A 22,473-nucleotide genomic window follows, 5' to 3' on the forward strand; every position below is an offset into this window, starting at 1 on the left:
ATACTCAAAATAGATAAATGGAAAACATAGATATGTCATAAATTGGGATACATTTTGTATAGAAATAGAACAGGGAGCTCTGAGAGAGAGCAGCGGTTAGAGAATCTCTTTTATATTGGTCAGGAAAGACTTCTCTTAGGTGACTTTTAAGGGCAGGAAAGGTTCAGCCTAGGGAAACAGTAGCCCATGCTGAACACACATCAGACGGCATGATTTTGCTTTGACCAGTTTTATGAGGCCCACTGGATATTATATCAAAGATGTCCTGTCACGTGTTGATTCTTCAACCAGCATTTAGGATTCACTTGGATGAGGCTTTTCATTAGCTTAGTTCAGAAGTCGTTGCGGTGGGGGGCGGGGGGGACCCCAAAGAGAATGGTTTATCAAATTGATTTGGGAAAGGAGAATTATTACATATCCTTTTCTTACTTTTTTGAAAAAAAATTCTTAACACAAAATCAAGGTCATGTTTTTCACACAGCTGTCACCTATACAATAGTATATAGTGAAATCATTACTTCGATCATTTTTTGTTTTTTCTGCATGAAACTGAATACTGCTCACAACTCAATAATAGCTCTAGAAAAAAGAAAAACCAACTTTAAGAGAGCAATTGAAAAAATGCATTTGTTGGCAGCAATCTGTATCCTAGAATGCACAGTAATTTCTGAGCTCTCGAGCTATGGGAAGAAAAAACCTGTGTGATAAATAATATATTTGATCATGAGCGTCCGGAGAAACAAACGTTTTCGGTTGGAGAGTTCAAAATGGAATAGGATAAGTATGGGCAGGGCAGTTTTTGCATCATTGGTGGATATGGAGCCCAAAGAGCCATAATTGTAGATTGTCATTCTCTCCATGCCGTCTAGGGCATATACTTTCAGTTCTTTCTTAAATATCTTTCTTAGGGGTTTAACTCTCTTTTCATATTTTTAACTCTACAGATAGGCTGGAATGAGCGTGCCTATGTGACATATGAATAAGCCGAGGCTCAGAATGGTTAAATAACTCCCCCAGGGTCACGAAGCCTAGCCAGTATCCAAGTCAATGCAAATTTAAAAAATAACGAATGATTTCAGAGTAAAAGCATAAAATGCTCTGGCGAACAGACAACTTTAGGCTCCTTCAGCACCTCGCCTGCTGGTGACCTAGACTCAGGAATTTCAACTTCCAGTTTTCGGCTAAATAAAGCGCCTGTCTCACAGGAATATCAAGCCATCCAATTACTTTTTCTCCGCGTTATCCCACTTGTCCCTGAACATAAGCTGGGTGTCTGGCAGGTGCTACATCGTCAATTCTTGTTCTAAATGGTGCCTCAGTGGCCTCATAGAAATAAGGAAGCAGCTCCCGCAGTGCCCATGTGTAGACAAGGGAGTAATTAATGCGTTTATCAAAGCAGATAGATTTCTGAGGAATCGGAATCCTGCCCCGGGGAAAGCATCAGCTTTCCTGGAATTTGGTGAACTTATTTCTCTCCTGCCCTGTTTTTTTCCTCTCTCCCTCCCTCGTTCCTTTTTAAAGCCGTTTTATTGTTCGCTTCAACTTTCGTTCCCTTGGTAAGGCTGCTGCACAGAAAACGCAGGAGGCCGGGGACGGTACCGAGGTGGGGAAAGCGCGTGAGAGGGACCTGGTGTGTCGTCTGAACTGGCAGCGCCAGTCTGCGTACTGCAACGGTCGCTCCCAGCCCTTTGGTACAGAGGGACAGGAGAGCAGGATGCCGAGGGTCTGTTTACATCCACCCTGCCGCCCGCAAGCGCCGTGGGGTCCTGCGAGGCTGGCTTCGCGGTGGCTTGCCCGCGAACCTCCCAGGGCCGGGGGCAGCGCCTGGCTCCCGGCAGCAGCTCACACGAGTGGGCCGGATGCATGAAAGGTGAGCAGTGAAGGCGATGCCTGGAGGAGTCCCGGCGAGACGGGAGGAGGAGACGGGGCCGAGCGGAGCCTCCGGGAAGAATCCTGAAGTCTGAGAGTGATGCAGAGAGAAACGGAGAGGGGCCGGCCCAGCGGCCGCAAGCGGGCAGGAGGGACGGGGCAGGGAAGGCCCGAGCGGGGACCGCAGGGTCTACAGGGACAAAGTGGGGCGAGCCGCGAGGGCAAGCGCGAGACAAAGGGCCGCCGCCGCGGCCGATCGTGGGAAGGGATGAAGAGCGGTTGGGGGAGGCCGTGCGCGCAGGACGGGGCGCGGGGCGCGGGGCGCGGGGCGGGGCGGGGCGCGGGGCGGGGCGCGGCGGGGGCGCGGGCGGCGCGAAGTTCCCGGCCTGCGCCCGGCGGGTCCGCGTGCGGCGGCGGGAGGAGCGAGCGGGCTCCGGGCTGAAACCCGAAACCTCGGGGCCCCGCGCGGCCGCGGCCGGGAGGAAGGAAGCGGCGGCGGCCGGGCGGGCCCTGCGCTGCCTCGGCGGCGGCCCCTCGGTGAGCAGGGCGGGCGCGCGGGGCGCGGGCCGGGATGGAGCGCGGCCGAGTTCGGGGCGCCGGGCGGGGCGGGGCTCGGGCCGGGAGACTCCGGGCCCCCTCCTCCCAGGCCCCCCCCCGGCACCCCGGAGGTGCATGGGGTCCCCCCGGCCGCATCCCGCCTGGCTTTGGGAGCCCGAGCTCTTTGTGGAGGATTTCGGGGGGGCGCGCCCCTCCCCGGCGGCCAGGGGCTTCCGAGAGGCCCTGCCCACGGTCCCGCCCCGCTTCTCTGGGGCGTCGGAAGCCCCTGCTGGGACCCCCGGGGCGGGCGGACGGGGCGCGTGCCTGGACCGGCAATACGGGTCGTGCGCCCTCTGGCCGAGGGGCTTCCGGCCCGCTCCGGACAGGTGAGTGGGTGAACCGGCCTCGCCCCTCGGCTGGAGCCCGTGAGGACCAGGAGAGCAGCATCCTCCCGGTGGGGCTCAGGGCGCTGTCTCCCCGCGCCGGGCGGGGGCGCGCGCAGAAGTCGCCTGGCCAGCCGGGCGCCGCGGGGTGGCGCCTCTGCCCCTCAGATCTGCGAGAGGGACAGCCGGTTAGCTTTGGGGGGCGGGGGGATTAGCTGGCCTTCGGCGCCTTCTGGGCCAGAGGTTAACCCCGTGCAACCTTTTGACAAAGGCATGTGGGCCGACACCGTCCGGGGTGACCCGGCGCGCGTCTGGGAGGGCTGCGCCCCGGTGACCACGCAGCCGGGCCCTGCAGCGCCCCGGATCCCAGCTTTGAGGCTGTTCTTGGTCCGTATTGTACCTTTCATCCGTTTTGCGAAGCGCTTTCAAGAGCAGGTCGTTTGAAGTAGGGAGGTGGCGTGGTCTGGGAGGCACAGGACCCCAGTGCCTTGATGCGTCCAACCGGGAACGTGGGGTGCGCCATCGGGTGAGCCGGTCGCCAGGAGCTGGAGGCTGCGGGAGGACGGGCGTCACCGCGCCTCCTCCCATCCAGCCGGCCTCGTCCCCTGCCACCTGGAGCCGCACACCCCTCGCGAGAGAGCCACTGGAGCCTCTGGGACAGGGAGGACAGGTGTTTCTCCAACTGGGGTTCGTGCCACCCATTTGAGGCACCTGCCCCAGAGCGCACCGCCATGTTTCATGCTCGCGAGACGCTTCCAAGCGCCCGCGTTTCCCTTTTATTTCGTTCACGTAACATCCCGGTGAAGCGCTGTGGCCCGTTCGATAGGTGAGGAAACTGAGGCTCCAGAGAGGCGAAGCGCTCCGCCCCCAGGGAGGGAGCCAGCCTGGAACTCACGTCTTTGGACTTGGAGTGCTTCTCAGGTGGGCTCCATCACGCAGGCGGGGCCTTTGAACTCTGGACTCCTCCCGGCCCTGCTGCTCCCCTGCCATGGTGGAGATCCAGACCCCTCAGGAGGGAGCCTAACTCAAGGTCTAGGATGCTCATGTCACCCTCTCTTGTTGCATCCCTGTGCACAGGAGTCTGAGAGGCCAAGAAGGGCTGTGCGGTCAGAGGGACTCAGTTCGTTGAGCTCTGCAGAAGGCAGAATGGCAGAACTGGACCTGGCCTCAGTGCCAGCCAAAGGAGGCTCAGTTCTGTGGTGTGAACTCTGGGGCTGGCGGGGGCCAGTCAGGCACCCTGTGGGCAGGAGGGCTGGGTGGGGGCTGTGTGCAGAGCAGGCCTTCTCACAAAGAGACAGGGGCACGTGCCACAAGCCTTCGGCACACTGTCGCCTGCTCTGGATTTTGGGAGACGCTGTACATTTGTATGGAAAAATGCTCCACATTTTTAAAGTTGGCAAGTAATTCAAAACGTGCAGGATGGTTGTGGCGTGCAGACTGCCAGTTTCGCAACCTCTGCGACAGACCCAAGCAAGGGCTTGCTGGCATTCAGGGAGGCAATAAAGCACCCCGGAGGGGAGAAGTGGCGTCTAATGGCTGTTTTTCTTTGAGAACAAAAAAACATCAACAAAACCCAGAGATAGCTACCTGGCGTTTAGAGGGAGGACTCACTGCGACTCAGTTGCACCATCGGTTTTTTTGGGTTTCTCCCCCAGTTTTTCCATTGACTCGTCTGTGATTTTATCGATCTGCGAGGCTCTTTTCTGAATTCTGGGCTTGAATCCTTTTCTTGTTCATGAGTCAGAGATCTTGCCTTTTAGGTCTTCTCCAGCTTTGCTTATTGTACCTTCGATTGTGCAGAAGTATTTAATTTTCATGTGGTTAGATCTACATTGATTTTCTTTGGGGCTTCCAGTTTTCTGTCTTGTTGAGGAAGTCCTCTTCTATCTCGAGATTAAATTTCCCTAAATTTTCTCTTTCCTCTTCGTTCTTTGTTTTTTCTTTTTTTTTAAAAAAAAAAAATATTTTAAATGACTGTTTCTTTTTTACTTTTAAAAAATTTTCCCTCCTCTCCGGGCACGAGGGAGGTCAGGGTTTAAACCGATGTGAACCTCTTAGCCATGTGGCATCCTATAATTTCTTTTGCTTTTATAGTGACTTTTTTCATAATGTCTTGAGGACAAGTTGGGAGAAGGTGGGAGAAGAGGCAGAAAGGTCACTGGGCAGTGGAAACAAGGTCCTGGGACTGGAGGACACCGTGAGTGTTTGGAGAACCGTGGCTGGTCCGGGAGAGCCAAAGTGGAGGGTACTAAAGTGATATTCTGCGGGTGCCAGAGAAGGACATGGCACCGTCAGGCTTGGGCAGGGGACCGTCAATCTGGCAGCAGATTGGAATGGGGGCAAATTCAAAGGTAAGAACATGGGGTAGAAACGTCTGGTATTCATCAGGGGGACGATGGCGAGGCTCTGAGTGAGCTGGGCCAGTGGCAGCGAGGATGAAGTTTTGAACGAGAATTTAGTGATGCCTGTGATAGGAATAACCAACCAATATTGATTACTTTACATATGGCAATCCAGGGTTCAGACACGTCCATTAATTAGCCTACTCCAGGTCACACAGCAGGTTTCAGGCAGGGCCTTACCTCATCAGGATTACCTGGCAAGAGTGGCCTGGGATGTCCAAGCTTCTGGGTATGGTGGTGCTTTTTCCAGGACGGAGAAAAGCATGAAGAACAGCATACTGAGATGGTAGAACAGAGATGATGATGAATTCTATTGTGCACGTTATATCTGAGGTGCCCGAGTGTGACATGTGGGAGAAAACATCCACGAGGTGGGTGGGGATGAGTCTGGAGCTCCAGAGAGTTCTCCGGGCTATCGATGGAGATTCGGAGTCATCACTGTTAAGCGGGTACACAGGGAGCTTAGAGAGATGACGTATCAAATAAGAGATTCTTTTGCCAGTGGTAGAAAATCCAATTCAAATTGGCTAAAGCGGAAAGGAAAGTTATTGGCTCAGGTCACTGTAGAGCTCGGGGGTGTATTTGGCTTCGGGCATGGGTTCAGAATTCAGGGGATTTCATCAGGGCTCATTTCCTTACCTCCTCTTGTGTCGGGCTGTCCCCTCCTGATGGCGCAGAAGCTGCATGTTCCAGTCCAGGGTCTGTCCCAGGTCTCTGAGCAGCAGTCCTGTTATGTTCCATGAACTGATGGGGTCCGAGGGAGTTGGAATGTGATTGGCGAGGCAGCAGTCATGTGTCACATCCACGAAGGCACACGAACTCAGACTGTGTAAAGGGCGACTCTCCAGAGGAGACTTGGGGGCAACCGCCAGAGCGGGGGCAGTGATGTAGAGGAAGCAGACAGTGTCGTTTGTAGATGACGAAGGAGGAAGTTTAAAAGGCAGACCTGGGAAACAGGGCAGGGCGATTACAGATAAAACAGGTAAATATAACCAGTAAAGAACAGAGACGAGAACAGGATCAGGGAAGCCAAGGGAAGGGGCATCTCAGGAAGAAATGGAAGCAGTTGAAGGTGTCGGATGCTGCACAGAGCTCAGTGGATTCAGCTAGGAGGTCACTGGGGACCTTGCTCAAAGCAAAGCGTCATTTATCGTCACCTTGACTGGGACTACCTTCTAGAGGGGGTCGTAGTCCTACCTGACTTCTGCATTCCCCGCCCAGCCCGGGGATTATCAGGTAAGGGCAGAGATGTAATGATCGCGACCAAGGAGTTTGGGCTTTGCCAGTAATTAGGTATTTGACTGTGAGTGACTCACCTCACCTCTCTGGACTTCAGCTTCATCTGCGAAATAACACGACCAGAATGAGTTCTCAGCCTTGGTTTTTAGCTCTCAGATGTTGGAGATGAATGAATCTGATCACTTCACAGATTTTTCTCAAAAATACGTTCTTTCTATTGAATATCAGATCAAAGTCGATAGTAATGAATAGGGGTGATAGGAAACGTTTTCTGCCACCTGCGAAGTGCTGCTGGGAATTCAAGCGGAACCTGAAGAAGAATTATTTCTAAGCCATCTAAGCCCCAAATCAAAACTTGGGCTAGGACGTGGGTTCTGAAGGATGACCAAAACCTGGCATCTGGGTAGTAACTGGTGGTAAGGGGTATGTGGGGGTGGAAGGTTCCAGAAAGGTTTCTTCAGAATGTTACTCCTGAGATGGACCTTGAACTAGGTCCTACGTTCACGTAAGTGGCAGCAGGGAGGTCTGAGGCTTGGGCATGGCTTCCACCGGTGACCCCAATCTTTCCCAGGCCGTGTGGATCCACGTGCCCTGTAGTGTCACTTCAACTGGAGAAAACGCTTCATTGCAAAAAGCCAAAAAAAAAAATGCTTAGCGAGGAAGCTGTTTTAATAATCCAGAGATGACGGAACGTGTCCTGGCCCGGAAAGGTGGCACTGGAGACAGTAAGATACAGGTGAATTCTACAGACATTTCAACAGTAGGGCAGCAGATCTGCTGACGGACTGGGGAGGGGGTGCGAGAAAAAGCGAGAAGTCAGGAAACCCCCACGTGTGGGGTCCGAGCTCTGGAAGGATGGGGGTGCCGTGACGTGAATGGGAGAAGAGCAGGGTCGAGGGGCAAAAGATGTGGAGAGTCCGGTTCTGGACACGCGAGGCTCATGCGCCTGGGACACCCACGTGGAGCTGGGGAGCAGTCGCGTGTGTGAGCCGGGAGCTTGGGAGTGGCTTCTGTCCGCCCCGGCGGGCCCTGCACCACACCCTCGGCTCAGCTGCCTGGTGAATCACCACCAACACTTCTGGCAGCAGCATCAGGTAGACTTGGGCCGGTCTGACCCGGTCTGACCCAGCTCTGCCTTCAGGATTTGCTGGGTTCCCAGACCCAGGCGAGATGGCCAAGCGGCCAGCATCTGGCGCCTTTGAGGAGCCTGCTCTTCTCCCGCCCGGGGGGATGGCGGGGTCCAGCCAGGGGCGCCCAGTGCCCGGCGGGGGAGCGATACCTGCCTTGTGTGCAGCTGGAAAGTTACTTCTGAAGTGAGGTCTTGCTCTACCCTCAACTGCAAAGCTGTGGTCAGACCACTGTTGCTTGTCTTCCTCGTCCCTAAAGCGTGTTCTCTTGGGGCTTAAGACTGTCCCCTGCGTGAGTCGTCTTCCTCGTGACTTCAGCTGGTTGTTTGTGGACTTTCTGGGAGGCTCACACGGACCCTCCCCTGTCCAGGCGATGATGGCAACTTTCAGCGTTGCTGGTGGAGGCCTGGGAGAGAGGCCAGCTGCCCTTGAAAAAATTCAGCTGACGGTCCGCGGCCGGGTCCAACTTGGCCTGCGTACTGAGTGTTGCTCTCACGCTCCAACGTGTGCACTAAAAACTGCCACGGAGCCGTCTGATGAGCAGAAGGTGGAGTTCGGGTTCTCCATGTAACTCGGGAGCATGCAGCGCCGTGGGGCCTCCACCCAGTGGGCTCGGCCTTGGAAGCCACCGCGGGACTGGTCCCGAGGGAGGAGCATCCACGCCGGGCGCAGCCTGAGTTTCCTCGTCTGTGACAGGAGGTCACTCTAGATGCTGTCTGTGGTCCTTCTCTCTCCGTGGCCGTGATGCTGTAAAGGTAGCTACTTCCTTCATTTCGTGCCTCCCCAAACAGACCCCGTTGGGGAGAGAAGTGAGAGAGCGGGTACCCCTCGGGATTTTGTTTCCAACCTTCTTATTACGGTAAAATAACATCCGACGTGAAATTTACCCTCTGAGCCGACTGTTTCTCATCTCGGCCATTTCGAAGTGCACGGCCCGGCGGTATCGAGTATGTCTGTGCTGCGGCAGCACCTCCGCTACGACATACAGAATCCGCTCTGCTCTGGCGAGTGGAGGGGTCGAAGGTGCACGGAGGTCTGTGTGCGGCCAGAGGGCCGAGCTGTACAGCGGCCACCTACTGGGCGCTTAACCTTTCAGAGCCTCAGTTTCCCCATTTTATTTGCACGGGGTGCTAAACACTATTCTGAGCACTGTACAAATATTAACTCAGTGATTCCTCCCACCCGCCCTACGAGGCAGGTGCTCCTGAAGGAGGTGTATTATCCCCGTTTACAGATGAGGAAGCTGATGCCCAGAGAGGTTAAGTGACATGTCAAGGTCACAGAGCCAGTACGTAGGGGAGCCGGGACTTGAACCCGGCTTTCTGGTTCCATGGTTTGTGCTCCTCGGCCCGTGGCCCGCCGCCTCTCCAGTGCAGAGAGGAGTGAGTCCTGCCCCTCAGTCACGTGCAAGGCCGGTGAGGTGAGGTACATACTGACTGATGGTCATTAGTTAATCATCGTGAAGCGACACCCTGGACGTGGGTGAGATTCTCAAGAGTGTGGGGAAGTGACTGCCGAGGAGCAAGAGCCTATTTAGGACAGACGTTTGACAGACCCCGGCGGACGCCCCTGTGGACGCGGCGTGGTCAGCGGCGAAGACCGGAGACGCGCCCAGCCGCACATCCAGCCCCCGCACCAGGAAGGGCAGCGAGGTGCTCGGGTTGGTCACGGGTGTGCGGAGGGGACCACAGACAGGGACCCCGAGGCCACTGGGGTTCTGATTCCAGCTTCCTTTCCTTGCCCGAGCTCAGCCCTGCTCTAAGGGGGCCTCAGCCAGGACGTCACGAGTTTCCTGTGCCCTCGTGGGGACAAGAGCAAAGCGCTGTGCATTGTCACAGACCCTGGGTTCGCTGGCTGTGCACATCCGTCTGGGGTTACAGAGGCCAAGTCACTGTGCCCACCATCTTTGGGTCAGTTTTCATGGGCGTGCCAGGGAAGGATGGAGCGGGGCGGGGAGACCCGGGGTCCTGTGACCCCTTTGTGGCTCTCCACCGGTCACGTGACCTGGTTTGTGAGCAGGTGAGGCGCGCGTTCACGCTTTCCACTCCATTGCCTTAGTGCAGAGCAAGTGGTTATTACGACCCCCTTCCCAGCTCTCCCCACCCCCCCAGCTGGTAACTGATGTGTGTCAAGTGCCTTGGGGGGCCGAGATGGAGAGCCCTTGAGCATACAGCCGAACAGCATCGCTGTGAACTCACCTGGGCTCCTTCGAAGTGGGGACGAGGATGATTCAGGAGGGTCGTTTATTCTAACACCTTGTGCACCTACCTGTTGGCCTTGGAGCTGAGCGTCACACCCCGTCCTTTGGCCTCAGGGTCTGTACACTTAACCACCGTGCCTCGGGGTCTTTCTGACAAATGCACGTTGTCGACAGCCTGTCAACAGGAAGAAAGAAGTTCCCTATAGGTCGATGAAAGTCAAAACCACAGAATATCCACATTTGCATAAATAAGAGGGACTCCGCCCTTACTTTGTAGTAATTCTGTCCTTGCCAATCAAGGCATTTCCAGAATCATTTCTTGGGAATTACCATGCAAGCCAATTTATAAAACACAATAGGTACCTGTCTGAATATTCTATAGTGTCACCTTGTTTTGTAACCCAAAATGATGCTATCACTTGAGTGACAAGATTTGGCTTTGAATGACTCAAGGCTGTTGCCAGTCATCTAATCGACGAGCGGACGAAGAGAGGAGTGACCATAATACATTGAACCGTGACAGTAATGACAAGTAGATGTCCTGCCCTCCCTGTGACCTTTCTGGGAGGGAGAATGCTCTTTCTCCGGAAGAATTTCTGATATTTCGTGTTGCTCCTCGGCGTTGCAGCCCGAGGGGATTATCTGGTGGACAGGACGGAGTGAGGGTGGGGGTCAGACACCCTTGTGTCTGGCAGCAGAACTAGCCGGGAGGGTAGAAGCGTGAGTCACGCTTGAATTTGCTTCATTAGTTGGGCCCCGGCTTGTCAGGCCCTGGTAAGCTGTCCGCCCGCCAGGCAGCCTTCACTGGCATTCCAAACCCTCTCCCTTGTTCTTTAAAAGTACAGCCCCGGGGTGTCTGCTGGGGCTTGTGCCTGCCCCACGCCTAGGGGCCTCCTGGCAGGGACTGAAATTGTGGGTTTCCCTGGGGGCAAGTCTTTGGCCCGCAGCCCCCCTCTGCCTCCTGGGGAGGGTTGGAGCAGAGGGTGTGAGGAGCGGGGCTGCCAGGCCTGGGCTGGGATTCACAGTGCCCCGTGTGCCTGCCAGCTGGGCCTCTGGAGAGTAACGAGGTGGATGGAGGGGTACTCTTTCTTTTCTGTTCTTTTAGTGGTCACTTTTATAGCGTTAAGCGTCGTATTTGACTTAACAATGACAGAAGGTTGGGAGGCTAGTCATTCATCAACAAGTAATGGCTGAGTTACCTTCCAGGTGCCAGGCATTGTGCAAGGACTGGGGAAACGGCCATGACCACAGCCTCTGCCCCAAGACTCACTTGGGATATTCTTACTCCAGTCACACGTTGAAGAGCTTCCATTTTGCTTAATATTTTAATTTCCTCGATTTCAAAGCGCCCAGATGAGCTATTTTTATAACATCTGCTGTTGATGTTTAACACTTTTAATTAAAAACTTTTTTCGCGGTTCTTATATTTACCAATTTCTTTTCTAACGCTTGATTCTGGCATCCTACCCCTCCCTAATTTCTGGATTCAGTTTCCTTCGTGAATGTAGATCATTCGATAAGAAGTCAATACTCAATATTCTGGTGCTGTTTGCCTCAAAAGTATATGGTACCCTCTTTCACGTGATACTATAGATTCTTTTAGGGCAAGAATTCTTTTCTTCGGCACTTTCGAGAGATTTTCTTTTGGGAGGTCGCGTTTAATCCAGCACGTCTGTGCATTTGGAGTAGGAAACGTGCTCACATCGGCCGAGTCCACCATATTGCCAGAAATAATCTCCATAATAAATGAAAAGCAGTGCACTTAGCTGAGATGAAGCGATCATACTTCATGAAGTACTTCCTAGTCATCCTCTCATTTGCCTTTTGTATTTTCAAGTTTTGAATCTCTGTGACTGCTTTCCGGGGCATTTCCTCGGACCTATTTTTATATTTATATTTGAATAGTAAGTTCATGCTGATAATCTCCAAGAACTGATCTAATACGGGGTCTCCCTCACCTTCCCTTCGTCCGTGGCTCATCTCTCCTTCCTCCCGCGGTAGGAAACAGTGACTGCCAGCATAAGCACGTGTACTCGGTCGCAACACTCAAAACAGAGTCATCGCACATTACAACATTAATAATATCTAAGCCACTAAAGGCATCTTAGTTCTTTAGTGCATAGAACGTATACCATTAAGGGTATACGGTCAAAATACTGCATTCAAAAGCTGTCTGCTATAATCTTTCTCTGCATGGTTATGTTATTAATCTGACACTCAGGGAGGCTTATTTTTTGCTGTTCGCAATCAATTTTATGTTTATTTCGTACCCATTTTTATTTAATATTTTAGTATGTAAAATATTTACATGCATCTAAGATCAAAACTAAACAAACGCTTAGAGAAATTCTACTGCCATCTCTGTTTTAGTTTCCGGTTTATCTTTTCTGTTTTTCTTTTTGGCCTAAGTAAACATATATTTATATGTTTGTGTGCAAATGTATTCTTATTTACCTTTTCCCTTGTTTCTATTTTTTCTTTTTTTTTTTTACAACTAGTGCCTCAGTGAAGAAAATAAGAACCTCTTGTGTCTGTTATTTTGTATTACAAACTGGTATCTTCAGGGTAAATATGCAGAAATGGAATTGCTGGGTCGAAAGGTCATGCTGATGTCGTTTTGCTAAATTCCCCTCCGTGGGGCCGTTGCGTTTTGCGTTTGCATTTGGGGTGTGGAGGATGCCTCTCCACAGAGCGCTGCCAAGCTTCTGAGTTTTTACGGGCCCGAAAGGCAAGGAGTGGTATCTCAGTGTAGTTTTAATGTGCATTTCTCTTATTTTGAATGAAATAGGGCCTCTTTTCGTCTGTTTAAGAACCATTGGCGTATCTTTCTCTCTCAATTCTGTCTTTTTTTTCCCAGTTTGATTGAAATATAATTGACACATACATTGTGCAAGGTCAAGGCTGTACAACATAATGATTTGATATATCGTGAAATGATTAGCATAATGTTAACATACCGTCACAGAGTCACAATTTTTTGTCTTTTTTTCCACTTTTCTATCTTTTTTTATCTTTCTTGATTTTTTTTTTTTAGGAATTCTTTATAAAGAACAATTAGTCCTTTTTCTGTGATACACGTTGTACATATTTTCTCACTTTGTCATTTGTCTGATGACTCAAAGTGTGTTTTCTTAACCACCGTGTTATATCACTTGTGTAGTTAAGAGTAATAGCCTTACTAAGACCTTACCTTGCGACACCAATTAATTTACATACAAGAGTTAACAAAATCCAGAACTCAAAAGATGAAGACAAAACCCAAAATAATCTCACAAAGGCACAGACATGGAAAGCTTACCTATGAAGGATATTCATAGCATAAAGCCAGAGCAACTTAACATATTACGTAACCGAAGCAAAATTCAGAATATTGTAGCGGCCTGGAAAGGGGGACCAAAATAAAATTTAGTATAAATAATGTTTTATATTTAGGCTTAAAAACATTAATTTCGGAGGTTCAAGATGGGGGACACCTGCCTTCGCCGAAATTCCTGTGTGTGTAAACGTTCCGCCTTAGTCGGCCATATGCTTATATCAGCCCAGCAGTTGCCAAAAAAGAAAAAAAAAATGCATCATTAGAGTCAAGAGAAGGCGATCATCCTGATCTCGGAGGAGACTGTGCCTTGCACTTGACACTTACCGGACCACGTCCAGAATGGTGCGTCCGTTTGGGGGGCCACAGGTCCAGGGGATCGCAGACATCCGAGAGCAGGTCCAAAGCGGGGCATCTGAGTTAGCGAACGTTCTGGAAGGCACATCAGGAACCGGGAGATGTCGTCTGGGGAAGGAAAAGCGAGTGACTCGTGAGGTGTTTCCAGACTGGCGGGTGGAGGGAGGAGAATTATTCGGTCCCGGTCACGCCAGCAGGCCTGGGACCTGTGGTCACCAGGTCAGCAGGCAGGCTCCCTAGGAAGGGAGATGTCTCCTCTAGGTCTGCTGGCGAGGGAGGAGCCGCCCGAGCCCACCGGCTCCCCGTGGCCGGAGCTGTTTGGACAGAGAGGTGTCAGGTCAGCCCGGGGAGCTGTGGGGAAGGCCGCGGCTGTGTGAGTCCGCCAGGGCAACCTGTTCTTCTTGTCTGGCTCAGGAAAAGCAGTCTGTCCTTCCTTCCTGGTGTCCTCCGTTTGTGGAGAGCATCATCCGTGGGCTGTTTCGGCCGATTGAAGGAGCTGAAATCTTTGGAGAAACGTTCGTCTTAGGATGTAATGTTAACGTGTCGGCGTTGAGTTTTGGCCAGGATCCTCCGCACAGAGCAGGGCGTCTGTGGGCCCAGACCGCGACGGGTCCCCGTTTACGGTCAGTGCTGAGGCCGTTGCCCCCCTCACCGGGTGCGGCAGGAGCAGTCACGACATCTTGCTATGAGCTGTACTGGTCTAAGCCCCGCTCAGGGACTCACAAGCGCCCCCATGATAAGCTAGTGTCAGACCTCAGTGTGAACTTCAGTCAGCTGGAGATGGGATCAGAACGCAGATCCCGGTTCTGTGAGTCAGGGCTGGAGCCGGAGATGCTGCCTCTGTCACAAGCTCCAGGTGACACTGCTGGTTCAGGGACCCCGCCCTGAGTCGTGAGGGTCCTCAGTGCAGCCCCGTAAGCCATTTGTAACAGAACCACCTGCTCCAGCCTGCTCGTTTCAACCGCAGATTTCAACCTCTGATCTCTGGGGCCAGAATCCAGCCACGGACCCCAAGGATCCGCTCTTGGGGCTGGCACTCCAAGTGCTTCTTCGGCACTTTGGAGGTTTTGAGCCACTGGCCTTGGGAGAACGGGCAGGGTGGTTCGGACTGGACGAATGCCTCATTCAAGGGACACAGTGAGTCGTACACAAAGCTGGTTACAGAAAACAGGCCACGTGGAGCTTGGTGGCCAAGACCTCTAGATGAGCTGGGTGGCCGGGGGCCTCCACTGCTCTCGTGAAGGTCACGATGCGGTCTGATGACCCTTTCCCTGTCCCCCGGTCTTCGTGTTCCTCCAGTCGTCCAGCATGCCCCGCCCACCCCACGCCCAGGCGCACTGACCATGAGCCTCAACTCCTCCCTGGGCCACTGGAAGGAGCTGAGCAACCTCACCGCGGAGGTAGGTGGCGAAGGGGGCGTCCTCGTCACCGAGTTCATCGCCATCGTCATCATCACCATCTTTGTCTGCCTGGGCAACCTGGTCATCGTGGTCACCTTGTACAAGAAGTCCTACCTCCTCACCCTCAGCAACAAGTTCGTCTTCAGCCTGACCCTGTCCAACTTCCTGCTGTCTGTGCTGGTGCTGCCATTCGTGGTGACGAGTGCCATTCGGCGGGAATGGATCTTCGGGGTGGTCTGGTGCCACTTCTCCGCCCTCCTCTACCTGCTGATCAGCTCGGCCAGCATGCTGACCCTCGGGGTCATTGCCGTCGACCGGTAAGCCCGCCACACGCCGAGCGAGCCGACGCGTTAGGGAGGGCGTGCGGAGGGGAGCCCGGTCCTGCGCTCTCACGCTGCCCGGGTTCCTCGGGGGGCGCGGGGGTGCCGTGGGGGGTGGCACGGCCCTGCGGGGCCAGGATGAGAAGGCAGGGGTCCGCCTTTGCTTCCATCCCTCCAGCCAGAGCCCCTGGGATTTCTCGGGTTGATCTTGCTTGTAAGTTTATTTTTTAAAAGAGGTTCCATTTAAAAAAAAAACCAAAAAGTTCTAAAAAACGCTGATTCTCCGTTTATAGGTGAGAAACAGAAGCTGAGGAAGGTGATATGTCAGAGGAGGTATTAGGCCCAGGTCCTCCCCAGCCTGCCGTCCACTGTCTGTTGCTTTGGCTTGAGCCAGAGTCGGACCCTGTGACACAAAGGACGGGGTCCTTGACAGTCGGCCCCTGGATGAGTCAGACGAGCCCCACGCTCCCCGGGAAGACCACGCAGGGAACGGAGACCGTGGCACCTGGGAGCGATGGCGTGTGCTTTTAAAAATCGGGGTAGTCCCTTCCCGCGGTCTCGCTGGCTCAGACAGAAGTGTCACTGCCGATGTCCCTCAGATACCTGAGCAGGTTCCTTCAGACTCCCGTGTGGTGCTGTCAGAGTTGGTTATGCAAGTCTCGCAGGCTTCGACAGCGAGTTTCCAGCCCTTAGAGTCATCTCGTTGGTTAACACTTTGTGGACGGTCACTCCATCCCTGGCAAGCGTGGACTTCACGAGGGCAGAGAGGGTAGAATCAAGTTCATTGAGTCTTAGACTTGGCGGGGAAGCTGGCAGCCGAGTCAGGGGCACACAGAGGAGGCGAACCAGCCATGTTGTCCCTGGGGAACACAAGTCCCCAGGCTCCCTTGAGACCATCAGGGTTTGAGCTGACGAGTGGTCGCTGGATTGTCCTCTAGGCCCGAGGCCAGAATGCTGTTACTGTCTGCACTGTGGGGGATGGAGGGCGGAGGAAGCACTCGGTCATCCCACACTGTGGCCGATGAAACTCCAGCTCTGAAATCTGTCCTAATGACTGACAGTAGCTGGACCCGGGGCCGGTTAGTTAGGGTGAGGAAAACCTGCAGCGCCATTGGGAGCTTGTTCTGTACGCGGGGAGGTGTTCACCCCGAGGTGGCTGCGGTCAGCTTAGGTTTCCGTTGTGCTCGTGGTGGACTCACCGTATTAAAACCAAGGTCTCCATCAAAGTGGTTAGTTAGCTCACAGCAGCAGAGCCGAGCGCTGGGGCCCTTACGCGCCTGACGGCTTTCCGGTGACACGTGACGTCAGGCAAGCCTCTCTTGGGACCAGGGGTCATGGCTGGGCTCACGTCGAGGGTGAGCTGTTGCAGAATGTCGGGAGGCAGTGGAGAGTGCTCAAAGCCAAGGGCACCCTCCTCTCCGGCCTGTGTCCCCCCCAGGGGAGGGCAGAGCTGCTTTTGTTCCGTTTTTTCCTTCGAACCAGCAGCTAGGCTTAAATTTAAGAAGCGAAGTTTCACATCTGTGAAATCCATTGCCTGTGGGTAGATGTGGAAATGTTCTTTCTTGATAGACGTGTAGATTTGTGCATTTCAGTGTATACAAGTTTATCCCTACCCCCCACCCAAAGTAACCCCCGTTAACAAAGCTCTCTGGCCTGTCCGTGGGGGCTCATGTGACTCATGGAGACTGACCCCCGGAGCCAGCACCGGCCCCCCGGGAAGGCATGCAGTGGGACGTGGACTCAGCTGGAAGAGATCACTGTCACATCCCCTGGGCTTGATCCCCTGGGCTCGCTCATGCCCAGACTTAGTCAGCGAGCGATATAAACACCATTCGCTAAAATAAAGCAGAAGTCTGGCCATAAAATAATAATAATAACGGCCTTGACGGTAGCCAGAAGGCTGTGTCGCAGAGGACAGCTTATTAATCGTAATTGTGTTTATGACAGCCAGAACAGGGTGGGTCAAAGGCGGGGACATTTAACAGTCCCCAGGCCTGGCCTCCCACCCCGGGCTGCACTGTCAACCTGAGGTGTCTGAGGTCAGAGGGCCTGCACGTATTTTAAAGGGGCAGAGGTAGGTAGAAACTTGCCTGGATTCTTTTTAAAAAGTGAAGGAAATCTTCCCCAGAAGTGCCCGCTGACCCCACGCCAGCAAACTGCCCTGGCGCGTCGTGTGCCAGGCAGGATAACAGCATCCAGGTCAGCTGGTCACTTGGCGAGGGGCAGGAGACCACCAGGACTTACATGGGCCGGCAGTGTGGCCACCCCGTCCCTCTGCCTGAAACTGCTGTTCCTTTGAGTCCGGGGCCGGGGCCAGGGGTGGCGCCGTCCTGGGGGCAGAAGCGGGTGCCCATCCTGGTGTGTCGTCTCTGTTCCGACTCCCCCTCCGTCCCCGCTCTAGCTACTATGCCGTCCTGTACCCCATGGTGTACCCCACGAAGATCACGGGGAACCGGGCCGTGATGGCGCTCGTCTACATCTGGCTGCACTCCCTGGTCGGCTGCCTGCCGCCGCTCTTCGGGTGGTCGTCCGTGGAGTTTGACGAGTTCAAGTGGATGTGCGTGGCTGCGTGGCACCGAGAGCCCAGCTACACCGCCTTCTGGCAGACCTGGTGCGCCCTCTTCCCGTTCCTGGCCATGCTGGTGTGCTACGGCTTCATCTTCCGCGTGGCCAGGGTCAAGGCCCGCAAGGTGCACTGCGGGACCGTGGTCATCGCGGAGGAGGACGCGGGCCGGGGCGGCCGGAAGGACTCCAGCACGTCCACGTCCTCCTCGGGCAGCCGGCGCAGCGCCCCCCAGGGCGCCGTGTACTCGGCCAACCAGTGCAAGGCCCTCATCACCATCCTGGTGGTGGTCGGCGCCTTCGTGGTCACCTGGGGCCCCTACATGGTCGTCATCACGTCTGAGGCCCTCTGGGGGAAGAACTGCGTCTCCCCGCGCCTGGAGACCTGGGCCACGTGGCTGTCCTTCACCAGCGCCATCTGCCACCCCCTGATCTACGGGCTCTGGAACAAGACGGTCCGCAAGGAGCTGCTGGGCGTGTGCTTCGGAGACCGGTATTACCGGGGACCGTTCGGGCAGCGGCCGAGGACTTCCCGGCTCTTCAGCATTTCCAACAGGATCACAGGTAAGGGGGGGACGCGGGGTCACGGCCGGAAAGGCGTGCCCGCCTCCCAGCCGCTCCGCGGGGTCATGGGTGATGGGTGATGGGCGATGGGCGAGGGGCGAGGTCTCAGGGGACCGGATCACACCCGTTGTCCGCTGGGGTCCTCCTCCTGGTCAGCGTCCCACGTTGTACCCGGTCGTCACGTCGCCCTTGGCCGCCTGCTCGTGGCTCTTTCTTGCCTTCCATGACGTTGACACTCGCAGAGTACGGGTCAGGAGTTTTGAAGAAAGCCCCTCAGTTTGCGTTTGGCCGAAGCGTCCTCGAGATTAGAATGAGGCTGTACGTTTCGGACGGGACAGAGCCAGCCCTCTGGCCTCTTAGGAGAATCCCACCCCCGTGACCTTGTCTCACCGTGCGTGCCTCCCACAGCCTCCGTCTCCGAGTGCCACCTCGCTGGGCTCAGGGCTCCACCGTGGATGGAGGGAAGAGACACGTTCAGTCACGCAGTCGAGGTGCTGTCGGGCAGGTTTTTCCACTGTAAAGTCGCCGTTTTTCCTGTTGTAATCGATGAACATAACAGAGGAGAGGCTTTGAAGCTATGCAGACATCCCGTTTCTCCTTCAGCCTCCCCCACGTCTTCCTCATGCTGTGGCGGGGTGGGCCTTGCCTCTGCCATTGTCACCGTGTTGTCCTGTTAGGAGCCAGCTGGGTTTCTCAGGGTCCCGTCTGCGGCAGACCGTCGCTTGGACGAGGCTTTGAGGACACTTGCCAGGTAGCCATGGAAGGAGCCTGTGCAGGCCGCAGTTCTGGTCTCCTGCTGGGTGACGCTGGGCAGCGCCAGGCACTCGTCGGGGGGTCTTCCCCCTCCCCTCTCAAGGGGGTCCGGACGAAGAACAGCTCGGAGGTGGCGATGACAGGAGAGGCCGTTACACAAACAGCATCACTGATTAGCTTCCTGGGCTTATGGTGCGTCCCTTCTCGAGAGAGGAAGGAATTCTGGGGCTTTCTATCCTGACCACAGGAGAAAAATAATCACCCTGTATCCCAGTATTTTAACCACTGAAATGCCCGCCCCCTGACACTTGCAAGCCTGTTTTCAGGTGTGGCTTGTGAGCCAGAAGTACACTCGGGTCTGGTTTCGTTTCACGAACTTATTTGTTCCGATTTTATAAAACCACTTATGTCCTAGGCAAAAATATGTTAAACGTTTTCTATTCCTGTGAAAAATGAGGAAGGAAAAAAAAGGAGGAAAGAGGGCGGCGGAGGAGAGAATAGCCAGAACAAAAAGAAATATCTGCTTTCGGGCCGACGCTTTCTGCGCGAGTCACCGAGTCATTCTGGAAGGGTCGCGAGGCTGTGAGAATGGGCGGGAACGGTGCTGGCAAGGTCAGGGCAGTCGGCGGTGTCCTGCTCCTTGAAGGACGAGCGTCTCGTGGGTGATTTGCGGCTGACGAGTGTGTGGGCTGATGGGTGACTGAGTCGCTGGCCTTGCTCAGGAATGGGAACTGGTGGCGGGGGGCGGGGGGAGGTTCCCACTGGTCTCTTCTTCCCCCAAAGCTCACGGGATGAGGCCAGAGCATCCGCAAAAGTCTCGGAAACAGAGCAGAAGGCAGCCCGCACCCCAGCCCCGCGCCCTGCCCCGTCCACGCAGGAACGCGACCGCCTTTCTGCTGGGGAGGCGTAGCCAGGCGGTCGGTCTTCCTCGTGCGCGGGAGTTTTGACTTGTGCGTTTACTTCCGAGAGCTGCTTTTTGTCACCTCCGTGGTCTCCGGAGCCTCTTTGCTCGTGGCTCCCCGTTTCCTTGGCTTTCTGGGGTATCCGGTGAGCGTTTCGCTGCTGCCGCTCTCCTGAGCTCCCTACAGTGGTCTCCATGGAGATCTTCTCTTCCCGCCCTTTCTCCCCCCCATCCCTGTCCTTCAAGCCAGCGTCCTTCCGCAACGTCTGCTGATGGCGGCCGACCCTTCATCATTAAACCAGGCCCCGGGCGGTGCGGGGGAGACCTGGCTGGAGAGTGGTCGTGCTGGGCCATTCCACGGGCATCCAAGTCTCAGTGTCCACAGGGCTGTGTCTCGCGTCTCCAAGGCCAGGCCCCTGGTTCCCTTCTGTCCCCTCCGCTGCCAGCACTGGGGCTGGGCACCTGGAGCCTGGACTGGAGCCCCACCAGCCTGCAGAGACCACGGGCCTCCACGTCCCGAGCTTTGGGGGGCCCTGGCTGGGAAGCAGCCTCCTCCCGGGACCTCCACTGCCACCCCCGGCCCTCTCCTGGGACATTCCCATCACCTCGCCCGCCCACCTCCCCGCTGACAAACGCTCTGTCCCGCTGTGGAGTGTAAGCCTCTTGAAAAAATTCTGTTTTCTGTCCAAGAGGACGTCGGGTGACAGGCACCCGTGTCCCACGTCGAGCCAGGTCTCCGAAGGCCGTTCACCTCGCAGTCTCGTTCCCGCCTGCCTTGCTGGTTTGGTGTCGTCACGGGAGTTTCCCCTCGGTGGGGGCCCCAGTGAGCTCTGTCACAATGCAGGCTCCCCTGGGAACAGGGGCAGAGCAGGGAGGGGGCAGCGCTGAAGAGCTTCCTGGGGTGAGGCGCTTTCTGCAAGGAGAGCGGGGGGCGCGGCCGGTGGGCCGACTGAAATGGGAGGTCGGCGCCGTGTGAGCTCAGGACGCGGGCCGCGCAGTCAGTGCTGACTTTGCCTTCCAGACCTGGGCCTGTCCCCGCACCTCACGGCGCTCATGGCAGGCGGACAGCCCCTGGGGAACAGCAGCAGCACGGGGGACACCGGCTTCAGCTGCTCTCAGGACTCAGGTGAGCGGGGGGTGCCGTGGAGGAGCGCGGGGCCGGGTCGGGAGGCAGGCTCGCCAGCCCTGCCTTTTGGGTTTCCAGGCTTCCGCGCCTGAGTTTCCTCGTCTGGGATCACAGGTCCCTTCTCTCTGACACACGGGGTCGTTGTGAGATTGAAATTAAGAGGAAGCCTTTGGAAAGTGAAACGCTGAGTGACAGCGGCGTGACTATGATGACACCGGCCTGTGGCCCTGGAGCCCGGCAGGCAGCCTGGTGTCCGGTCTGGCGTTGAATGAGCTGCGTGGTCCTAGGCTTCCCAGTTTGTGAACTGGAGGTGGCGATCAAGGGTGGCTTCGATGAGGCCAGGTGCCCCCGTCACTGTCACTACCCCTGTCACCGTCACTACGTGCCCGCGCCCTTGTCTCCCGGAAAAGACACATCTCCAAGTGCTCACGGATCACGGAGGATCGTGCAGACCCAGGGCTCTGCGAGGTCAGGGTCTCTCCTGGCCGCCCGTGGGGAGCCGAGTGCCACTCCTGTGCCCGCCAAGCGCGTTCCTGGGCTCTCACAAGGCCCTGGAGGTGGGGGAGCAGAGGCCGGCAGTGTCCTCTTAGTCATCCGCGGCCCCACGTTGCTGGAGAAGCACCGCCCGTCACCCAGCCCGGTGCGAACTCGGGGGCTCGGAGCAGCAGGCTGGGCGGCGGGCATGTCGCCCTCTGCTCCTCCGTCACCGCTGCCAGCGACTTCAGAAAAATCATCTTGGCCTTGACCTGTGTTTTCTCGCCTAAGCCCATGACATAGAACTCTGGGCACGGGCCAGGGCAGGCACCGAGACAGGCCTTCTGTCGCAGGATATTCCGTGGGGGCAGAATATTTCCCTGAGGTTGTTCCCTCACCGGGCAGCCCCGAGTCCCTTGTAATTTGCAGGAAGGGAAGGTCTCTGTCACTTAGGCTGTCCTTCCGTTCTCAGACAACCAGCAGGGATCCAGGGACTGTGACGCTCAATCAGTCAGTCAACGAATCTTTATTTGCCAGGCCCTGCTTTGGCCAGATGCTGGACTAGGTGCTAGAGATACAGTGGTGACCTGCCCTCCTGGAGCTCTCAGTGTGGTGGGGAGTCCATGCACTGTAAGCAGTGAGTCGAGTGGCATGTAAACAGCCCCTCCATAATTCTGCTGTTAAAAAAAGCTTGAGAGGCTTCGGTCAAGATGGCAGAGTAGGTAAACATGCTCGCCTCCCCCCTGACCACACCAGAATGACAACTAAATTCCAGAACAGCCATCACTGAGAACCCAGAAGTCCAGCTGCACAGAAGTCCTGTGACTAAGGATGTAAAGAAGTACATGGAGACTGGTAGGAGGGGCGGAGACACAGAACAGGCGGGGCCCACACCCACGTGTGGCGGTTTAGAATAGGGAGGGACATCTCGGCTGCGGAGGTCCCC

General features: G+C 55.4%; 1 protein-coding gene and 1 long non-coding RNA gene across 3 annotated transcripts in view; one reads left to right on the forward strand and one right to left on the reverse strand.

Annotated features, from left to right (window-relative positions):
• The first annotated feature begins 2,250 nt into the window (after nucleotides 1–2,250).
• GPR161 (G protein-coupled receptor 161) overlaps nucleotides 2,251–22,473 on the forward strand; it is a 28,353-nt gene continuing 8,130 nt past the window's right edge. Inside the window, exons 1-4 of one of the 2 annotated variants that reach the window (XM_039881528.1) lie at nucleotides 2,251–2,406; nucleotides 14,727–15,144; nucleotides 17,549–18,273; nucleotides 20,949–21,053. In XM_039881528.1, coding sequence (XP_039737462.1) covers nucleotides 14,771–15,144; nucleotides 17,549–18,273; nucleotides 20,949–21,053 — 1,204 coding nt within the window. In that variant the 5' untranslated portion in view covers nucleotides 2,251–2,406; nucleotides 14,727–14,770. Of the gene's footprint in view, nucleotides 2,407–14,726; nucleotides 15,145–17,548; nucleotides 18,274–20,948; nucleotides 21,054–21,167; nucleotides 21,470–22,473 lie in introns of those variants that run through there. The other variant, XM_039881527.1, reaches the window with a different exon arrangement.
• On the reverse strand, nucleotides 4,738–14,701 carry LOC120617693 (uncharacterized). The gene is made up of 3 exons (XR_005657001.1): nucleotides 13,398–14,701; nucleotides 6,508–9,932; nucleotides 4,738–6,137 (listed from the first exon to the last, which is right to left on the reverse strand). It is a non-coding gene; the product is annotated as an uncharacterized LOC120617693 (long non-coding RNA).

The sequence above is a fragment of the Pteropus medius genome, unplaced genomic scaffold (genome assembly GCF_902729225.1).
Source record: "Pteropus medius unplaced genomic scaffold, Ma_sr-lr_union100, whole genome shotgun sequence".
Classification (NCBI taxonomy): domain Eukaryota; kingdom Metazoa; phylum Chordata; class Mammalia; order Chiroptera; family Pteropodidae; genus Pteropus; species Pteropus medius.